Source organism: Canis aureus, chromosome 5, assembly GCF_053574225.1.
Source record: "Canis aureus isolate CA01 chromosome 5, VMU_Caureus_v.1.0, whole genome shotgun sequence".
Classification (NCBI taxonomy): domain Eukaryota; kingdom Metazoa; phylum Chordata; class Mammalia; order Carnivora; family Canidae; genus Canis; species Canis aureus.
Window position 1 is genome coordinate 22,366,771 of NC_135615.1, and position 9,802 is coordinate 22,376,572.

The window sequence follows — 9,802 nt, forward strand, 5'->3', positions numbered from 1 at the left end:
AGATGGATCTCTCAGAACCAGGCAGCTGGGTCTTTTATACACCCCCCTCCCCATCAGTCACTGGGTCAGGGCTGCTCCCAGGGGCCAGCATTCCTTGGCATTTCCAGTCCACTCAGTAAAAGACAAGGGACTCCAGGAGCAAGAGGCAGCCCTCAGGCCGTAAGAGACAGATCCAACAGTTCAAAACAATCGTCCTGGAAAGTGGTAAAGGCTGAGGGCTGGCGTAGGGGCTGTGGGTGCTAACCTAACATACCTAGCCTAACCACCGGAGTGTTTCAAACGGGGCTGTCTTGTTCTGTGCATAATGGTCACTCTACCCCAATTAAAATAGTCAGAAGAACAGGACCAAGATGGGTACGATTTTAATGCTTCTGCAATTATTTTTTTTGAACAGAACAGGATGATTGATACCAGGTTTCAAGGCTTTCATGTTTCATAACACTCAGTTGAGGTCTGCATTTTGAATTAGTTTGTAAAATGACATTTACATGATGTAGAATGAAGCAATTGAATTCTTAAAAAGTAATGATAAGTAACACAAAGAACAAAGGCTAGTAAGCATAAATTTTTACTTTGTGGACTTCCTTGTCGTCACACTCTCTCTGTTTGTTGTAGTAATAGAAAGTATTGTCCCTTCTCTGGAGTTTCTTCACGTATCCTGTCTCTGGCCAACGGTCTACCTGCATATCAGAAACCAGAATACAAATGCTGTGATGCTGATTTTATTTTTACATAATAATTGACTACCAAAGAGTTAACAGGATAACTCACATCCAAAAATCAAAGCATAAAATTCAATCTAAAAATGCTTGAGCTCTCAAGAGAGTATTATACACCCCTCGAATGCATCCCAAATTGTATCCATATACTGCAAAACAGTTCATTTGGTGCTTCTCTCTAGATCCCAATTTCTAGATTTAAATTTTTACTCAGTTGCCGAGATAGAGGAAACATTCAAAACACTCTAAACTTTATTTTTTCTCACATTTACAAACCATTTCAAACATTACTACTTCCTAACTTCTGAAAGTAATGCCTTAGATGGAAGTTAGGCTCAGGCCTCACTCTGAAAGCACTTGGGTGCTGAGCATTGACACCACAGCAGTAACAAATGGAAGCACCTAGATTCAAGATACCTAAAGGTGCATATGCAAGTCCATATCACAAGTTCATTTTGAAACCAAATTTTACAAAAGATTTTTATTTTTTAATAAATTGCTACACTCAACATGGGGGCCAAACTTACCAAGATCCAGAGTTGCATGATCCACCAACTGAGCCAGCCAGGCACCCCTTGAAATTGACTTTTTAATAGAAATTCGAGGTCATGAATTTTTAAAAAATATTTTATTTATTCATTCATGACAGAGAGAGGGAGAGAGGCAGAGACACAGGCAGAGGGAGAAGCAGGCTCCATGCAGGGAGCCCAATGTGGGACTCAATCCCGGGTCCCCAGGATCATGCCCTGGGCCAAAGGCGGCGCTAAACCGCTGAGCCACCTGGCTGCCCTGCTATTCTTTCTCATACGTTATATTGCTTACTTTAAATTTGGCTTGACCTAGTTTGAACATTATTCTTTCCTTCCTCTCCAAATTCATGTTCTGTTTTCTTGTTCAGTTCAATATGTTTCTTCTGGATTCTGTGAGATCTACTCTATCATTGTCAAAACCTGATTATTCAGGTATCATGGTCTAGATAATTGAATGCTCTTCACCACTATCTCTATGGGCAGCTTGTCATTTCTCATATGCACCACCCATAAATCACAACTTTCCACTGGAATAGGAATACATCATGAATACAAAGGAATGCATGTTTTTTTTTTTTCTTACAGCACATTTTCATTTTCTTATGTTCTCTTGTTTATTTAAGAATTAGTGAATGGGCAGCCCGGGTGGCTCAGTGGTTTAGCACCGCCTTCAGCCCAGGGTGTGATCCTGGAGACCCCGGATAGAGTCCCACGTTGGGCTCCCTGCATGGAGCCTGCTTCTTCCTCTGCCAGTGTCCTGCCTCTCTCTCTCTCTCTCTCTCTGTGTGTCTCTCATGAATAAATAAATAAAATCTTAAAAAATAAATAATTAGTGAAAATAGGTAGCAGCATATCTGATAAACCTTGGAGGGCTGACATATACAGTGTAGAAAACAATCAATGCTTCCTATCATATAGGTCAAGCTTGCCTTTCATAGCTTCCATTGCCCGCAGTAGAGAAAGAAGGGTGTTCTTAAGACACCATTATAACTCTCTTCCTCTTGGGGCCAGGAGCAGGCTCTCATTTAGTAGAGTCCTAAAAAAGCATCTCATTCAGTGAAGAAATAGATACTGTATATGTGATGAGTCTCCAAGCATCTGTATTGGTTCTGTGCTCATCAACCCTATTCATTTTATTTTATTTTATTTTTTAAAGGTTTTATGTATGTATTCATGAGACACACACAGAGAGAGGCAGAGACATAGGCAGAGGGAGAAGCAGGCTCCATGAAGGGAGCCCAATGTGGGACTTGATCTCAGGACTCCAGGATCATGCCCTGAGCCAAAAGCAGATGCTCAACCACTGAGCCACCCAGGCATCCCAACCCCTACTCATTTTAAATAACCTTTGTATTTTATAATTTTTCTTCTTGTCCTCTCACTTGATGACTCCCATTCAAATGAGGAAAGCTCCATTCCTTTAACTAGAACAGAGTGGAGTGGTAAAGTCCTCAAGACCAGTTAGGGAGGACAAGCTTACATGTCCCAAAAGGAAAGAGAACTTAGCTCTAACCCTTCATACCTCTGTACACTGGTAGACACACTGATCAAGGTAAGCCTTCAGTTACTATCCTGGCCAATCTTTAAGGACCTCTGCAAATGTCTCTGGGGGCATGAAGCCACTCTGGAGGATTGTCCCTCAAAGAAAGCAATTTTGTCTTCTTCTAAATTCCTGGGCTTCCTTTTTAAAGGCACACATATTTTGACTTGTATAAGGTTTTACTGTTTGTGTCATTATTAATCTTCTACTTCAAGATATTAAGAATAATAAAAGCTATCATTCATTAAACACTTATCCTTCATTCACTCAATAAATTATTAAGCGCTGCAATGTTAGGCACTTGAAATACATGATTTCGTTTAATTCCTGTAACTGTTTTCTAAAACAGATATTGCCATCACCATTCTACTGTTGAGCTCAGCCACGTTAAGAACCTTGTCGAGGATTGCTCAACTAATGCAGATCCTGGCTAGATTCCAAATCTGGTTCTCTTCTTGCTGGCCCACTCAATTTCTTGAGGCCAGGTCCTCACTTATATTTTTATCTCCTAATGCACTTGGCACAGAAATTTGCACATGGTAGTGACGGAGTTGAGGGCATGCTGCCCCAGAATATGCCACTTTGCATACTGATGGTTTAAAGTTACTTGAGAAACCAGTGCATGAAGGACTCTGATCCTTCCTCTGAAAGCAGAAAATAAATCTCCCATGTGAAAGGCACCTTTTCATATCTGTAGGTAGACAGACATCTGTATCACCAGGGACAGAGAATTCAGGACCAAGAGGGGTGTGTAAATAAATTCTACTTATCTCCCTACTAATTAATACTCAAGCCTAAATTACTTTGTTAGTTCTTCACACATTTATCATTTCTTTTCTAAAAGGTATATAAATGGCTTACTTTGGTCACTTCTTGGGTCTTATATCTTTGGGGGCCCCATATTCATGAAATTAGGTGAAAATTGTTATCTGTCTTGGGTCAATTTAATTATTAGACTAGCCAAAAGAACAGAGAGAATCCAGGGGGAAATTTTCTCCTTCCTGACAATTTATACCCAATTAGTATAAACTGAAGTGAAATGCAAGACCTTTTCAAAATTGCCAAGTCATACAGTGAATAGGCTTGCTCTTCCCTACATCACACACCCCTCCCACTTTGTGAGGCTTCCCCTTCAAGGACGTTCTTTGTGTTCTCTTAAATCTAATTTTATCTCAATCACATTATTGGGCCTGGGGTGTAATGCATAACCAAAGTCAGGAGTTGCTTTCTAATAGTTTTCTGTCACTTACAATCTCCATAATAAACAGAATATAACCCCTTTATAATGTTATTTTTTAAAAAAGAAGAAACTGGGGATCCCTGGGTGGTGCAGCGGTTTGGCGCCTGCCTTTGGCCCAGGGCGCGATCCTGGAGACCCGGGATCGAATCCCACATCGGGCTCCCGGTGCATGGAGCCTGCTTCTCCCTCTGCCTGTGTCTCTGCCTCTCTTTCTCTCTCTGTGACTATCATAAATAAATAAAAATTAAAAAAAAATTTAAAAAAGAAGAAACTGGAAAGACATAGTAGTTATACAACAAACTGAATATCTGTTAATAGAATTACCTAAGGGAAAAAGACTCTGCTTTTGTGGTTACCATCAAAGATTTATCTGGCAGAGCATGGTTGTTCAGTAAAAGCTAGAAAGTTCTTAATGTTTCCATGCTAAAGGACCACCTCTCCCTCCATTCTACCTGAAAACCACTCCTGTGGGCCTGTCTCCTCATCAATAAAGGGAGAGAATTGGAGTAGAGCTTCCTTTTAGTTATTTTCTGGCTCTTTGTTTGAGTTTGGTACTTTTGACTGAATATTTTGAGTTCAGGTTTTTAGAGATATCTTACCATAGAAACTTGTTTCACTTGTTTATATTCAATTTCATCCCGATATCCTGCTTGTTGAAATCTGTACAGATTTTCTATCTCTTCTGACCATTTTTTGGCACGACTTATTGATTTTGGTTTCACGTCAGAACTAGCCATGGCTACAGAAGTCTTATTGCCAATTATTTCTGAAAGATGTTAAAACAACATTAAAAATAGCATAGTAGTGACAATTTTGAAAGTCCCTTTAAAAATGAACACAAGTGGATTTTTTAAAAATGAGAGTTGATAATCCCATTAGGTATATTAAAATTTAAACATTCAATTCCAAGATTGAGAAGGATTCAAGCTCTATGTTGAAAATAAAATAAACCCTGAAAGATGCATAGGGAACTGTTTATTTCTTAATCAAATAAAATTGCATTCAAAGCGTGATCTCCTAATTCTGGTGTTCTAGGCAATAGTTTACACATTTTTGAAGTCACACTCTTATTTTTAACTACTCAGTAGACTGTCAAAATATCTCACCACCATTCCATTTGATTATATTCAAAACTGCATCCCCCACTTATTTTTTTTCCTAAAAAGGGAATGTAAGATCAGTCTTCTCACTGTCTTCTTATTCTTCTTGTTGAGGAGCAATGGTTTCCTCTTTTTCCATATCTGAACTACTTGGAGGTATCCAATCACTGTGGTCCATTCACTCAGGTGGTCACTGTGACCCTGCTCCTGTGACAGCCCAATGTGAAAAGATAGACGAACACAAAGTCCATGAAAGCTGTATGACTGTCTGATACTGGGATCATTTTATTTATTTATTTATTTATTTATTTATTTATTTATTTATTTTTAAGATTTTATTTATTTATTAATGATAGGCACAGAGAGAGAGAGAGAGACAGAGAGAGAGAGGCAGAGACACAGGTAGAGGGAGAAGCAGGCTCCATGCAGGGAGCCCGATGTGGGACTCGATCCCAGGACCCCGGGATCACAACCTGAGCCAAAGGCAGGCACTAAACTGCTGAGCCACCCAGGGATCCCCAGGATCATTGATTTTAAAACAATGTAAGCAGTCACCAGTAGCTTTTGAAGTTCAAAGATTCAACTCTTTGTACATGTACATGTAATTTGTCTGTTCACCAAACTTCTAGAGTCAGTTTTTCAAAGACCTATCTTGCAGTTGTTTTCTCAGTCATCTTATTTTGTTACTGAAATGTATCAGTTAACTGAAATAAAGTGCCCAGAATTTTTACCATGATTCCTTGAATCTATTCTTCTCTTAAAGTATGTTTCTATTGGCTGAAATACATTAGATTAGACCTCATAAAGTAGGTCCTATAAATGAATTCTTATTTATTGAATTTTTTTTTTATCACAACCACAAATTCTTATTATAGTAGTCTCTCCTTACTTGTGGTCTCACTTTCTGTGGTCAACCACAGTCTGGAAGCAGATGGATCCTCATTCTGACCTAGTGTCAGAAAGTCCGTGGTGGCCTAACGCTACATCCTAATGCCTATGTCATTCACCTCACTTCATCTCATCAGACAAGCATTTTATCTTACATTATCACAGAAAGGTGAGTACAGGAATACATATTTTGAAAGGCCACATTCACATAACTTTTTCAAACATGTTGTTATAATTGTTCTATTTTATTATTGTTTACCTCTTACTGTGCCTAATTTATAAGTTAAACTTTATCATAGACATGTATGTTTAGGAAAAAACATAGGATATATAGGATCTGTTACTATCCGCAGTTTCAGGCATCCACTGGGGAGTCTTGGAATGTATCTTCCATGGATAAGGGGAGGACTAGTATGTATTGAAAAGACCAGGAAATACATTAAAGTACAAAAAAAGGAAAAGTCGAAATAATCCTCACATCAATTAGAAGTATCTGTCCTTAACATTGGGTGAACATCATCTTGAACGTAAGATGAGTTAGAAGGACAGACTTTAAAAGTTTTATAAAATGGAGTCTTATAATAAATGCTTTCACAAGTATAACAAATTTAGCTCAGCCTGGATTTAACAGGGTAGGGAGTGGAGGGGGAGAGTAGGAAATGGAAATAAAATTGATGGAATTGCTGAATTTCACATAAATATTTCTTCAGTGTGAAAGATGTGGCCTAAAATTTCCCTCATGGTTAATAAAAATAGATTGATGGAGACTGTTAGGAGGTTAAGAGCCATTTGTTTGAACTTTATGTATCTATCAGTCACACACAAGTACCAACTGGCTCTTCTATGAAAAATAAGGGAACTGGTCCTGTGCTTCCTCCTACCTCCTGTAGATTTTTGTCACATTCTGACTTAACATTCAATATTGCATTTACATTCCCTCCTGAAACCAAAATTCTCACAGTTGTTTGGGCTTAGCTCCAGATTTAAATGAAATAAAATGAAGTCATTTGAGTTACACAGTTCACTCTGATAAAAGTAGCAACTATCCAAATGGATGTATCATTAGTATTGTTTGCATTTTTTCCATCCTGCATAACAATATATATATTGACTAGACCAAAGAAAATTAAGCTATTGTTAATAGTTGACTTTTAAAAACTTTTGATCCTTATTAATTTAGGTTTAGGCTCATGTTGTATTTTACTTTATTACTTTTTAAGATTTTATTTATTTGAGAGAGACAGACAGAGATAGTGAGAGAGCATGAGCAGGGAAGAGAAAGAGAAGCAGGCTCCCCGCGGAACAGGGAGCCCAACTCAGGGATGGATTCTAGAACCCTGGGATCACAACCTGAGCTGAAGGCAGATGCTCAACTGACAGAGCCACCCAGGCAGGCACTCCCCTCATGTTGTAGTTTAAGGCAACATGTTGTCATGTTATTGTGTGAATGTGTGTAAATTTTGGAATACCCGACAAAACAATAAGTGAGTCATAATTCACCAAAACCCTTACCCTTCGTTTCCATTCATTTTAATGCTTTGTTGCTACACACTAAATAGAACCACCAGGGAGTTGGACACACATAGTACAGCCTGACAGGCCATTAACATCCATAACTATATATAAAACCTATTTTTTCGCAGAAAAATGACACTAAGAAACATGAAAGGAAAAAAAGGTGGGAATTCACTGTATAAAGGTACTTTCAGAATCATAGCCATGTTTGCTATGAGAATTTAGTGGCTGTATTATATTGCTTTTACAGATGAAGCACATTTCCTCAAAGCAGTGGCACAGTCATACTTTTTGTTTTACCCAAACCATTTTTGCTTTAGGCTTGGCTTTTTTATACATAAAATACTTTTATATACTCATATTCATTCAAAAAATATTTTCCTGAATGTCATCCGTGTTACCTCTTGCCAGTTTCAAACAAAACAATCATGTCAACTATAAATTAAAAATGCTTTCATGGTGCCTGGGTGGCTCAGTCATTTAAGCATCTGCCTTAGGCTCAGGTCATGATGTGGGGTGGGGGGGGGTCCTGGGATTGAGCAGCCCCTTCTACTGGATTCTTTGCTCAGCAAGGAGCCTGCTCCTCCTCCTTCCTCTGCCTGCCTCTCCCCTTGTTTGGGCTCTTTCTCTCTCAAATAAATAAAATCTTTTTTAAAATTAAAAACAAAACAAACAAACAAACAAACAAACAAAAAAACCGGCTTCAACAAGGGCGCCTGGGTGGCTCAGTTGGTTGTGTCTGCCTTCTTATCAGATCATGATCTCCTGGGTCCTGGGATCCTGCCCTTTACGGGGGTCCCTGCTTAGTTAGCAAGAAGTCTGCTTTGCCCTCTCCCTTTGCCCCTTCCCCTGCTTTTGCTCTCTCTCAAATAAATGAGTAACATCTTAAAATTGTTTTTTCTAAATGCTTTCAACAGAAAAGTTCTACAGAAGAGTAGAACTACTGGAGGAAAAAAACCCATTTTTTTCTTAGTAGAAATACATATCTCCTATACATATTAGGCATTTCAAAACTTTGTTGTTCCACAATACCTAAAGGGAACATAAATGCATTTTCACCATAATAGGAGCCCCTGTGGTTACTGTAACTATTCTATGTAGTGGTGATACAAATCCTACCACCCTTTATGTCTCTCTTACTGACTTACTTTCTACTTCCTGAAAATAAAATGAAACTAAAATTGAGAAAGATCAACTTAATTTCTTGATTAAATATTTCAGTAATTCTGGGAAATTCAGGGGCAATATTAACTGCGCTGGTAACATTCAGCACTTTGAAATTTAGTGCTTTACTTAGAGTAGTGGCAAAAGATAATTACTCTAAAAATATGTCTTTGTGGTCCATGGTTGAGGTGTGCAAATCCGCATCTGTGCAGTGTAAAGCCACTCCACGCTCTCTCCAGTCCCTCAAACCTTTCTTCTCCAGAAATCTGCACGTGAGGTAAAAGCTGCCATAGAAGGCTGAGAAAAGCAAAATGCTGGAGGAAGCATTTTGAAAACTGGGGGTCATAGGACTGGTCTCCAGGAGAACTCTGAAAGGAGACCCTCGGAATACCTCAAGCCGCAGGGCGCACGGCTCGGCCTGGAAGCTACCAGAAAATCGGAGTCTGAAACTCAAGGAGTAGCAAACACAGGCCACGGCTAAGCCACACACACACAAAAAAACATAGGCAAGTAACACCAATCTCAGAAATCATAAAGGCTCACCGGAGCGGAAGGGGCGGAGCCGAGGCTTCCGGGGCGGGGCCCGGGCGGGCGCAGGGGAGGGGGGCGGGCCGCTCGCGCCCCTCGGGGAGTGCCCACCCCCCCTCCCCCGCTCTCCCTGGGTCCTGCTCTCCGTTGTTACCCTCGTTGGCCGACCTGGAGAGGCCGAGGCACCCCGCCCGGGAGCTCGCAGAAGAGCGCGGCGGTGCTCGGGCAGCGAGAGGCCAACTGCCGCGCCGCGGCGACCCTCGCGTCTCCTAGCAACGCGTGACGCCCGGCCCCGGCCCCGGCCCCGCCCCCTGCGAGCGGGCCCTTGTGCGCAGGTGCGAGGGTGGGCGGGGCGGCGAGCCCGGTGTGGAGCCTCGCGGGGCGCTGAGCCCTAGGCAGGGGTAGCGAGCAGAGTGTGTGATTTGGTTCCCCGGGACCAAGCGGAATTCCGTTGGTGATTTTGGTTCCTGATAGATACCTCCTGTCTGTCCCACCTCACTTCTCATTTTGTTGAAATGAAATGGACAAACCATGGGGCGGAGTTTAGAGCCTGACAATTAGTAAACCTACAGTAAACA

At 40.6% G+C, this 9,802-nt stretch overlaps 1 protein-coding gene across 2 annotated transcripts; it reads right to left on the minus strand.

Moving 5' to 3' along the window:
* Positions 1-346: 346 nt before the first annotated feature.
* MEIG1 (meiosis/spermiogenesis associated 1) lies at positions 347-9,487 on the minus strand. Of its 2 annotated transcripts, none has more exons than XM_077897109.1 (3): positions 9,240-9,487; positions 4,629-4,795; positions 347-680 (listed from the first exon to the last, which is right to left on the minus strand). In XM_077897109.1, exons 2-3 carry the CDS (start codon positions 4,764-4,766, stop codon positions 552-554), a joined length of 267 nt encoding a protein of 88 aa, XP_077753235.1. In that variant the 5' UTR covers positions 4,767-4,795; positions 9,240-9,487; the 3' UTR covers positions 347-551. The 2 variants fall into 2 exon arrangements, with proteins under 2 accessions (XP_077753235.1, XP_077753234.1); XM_077897108.1 differs by lacking the exon at positions 9,240-9,487 and adding an exon at positions 5,136-5,295.
* Positions 9,488-9,802: the final 315 nt, after the last annotated feature.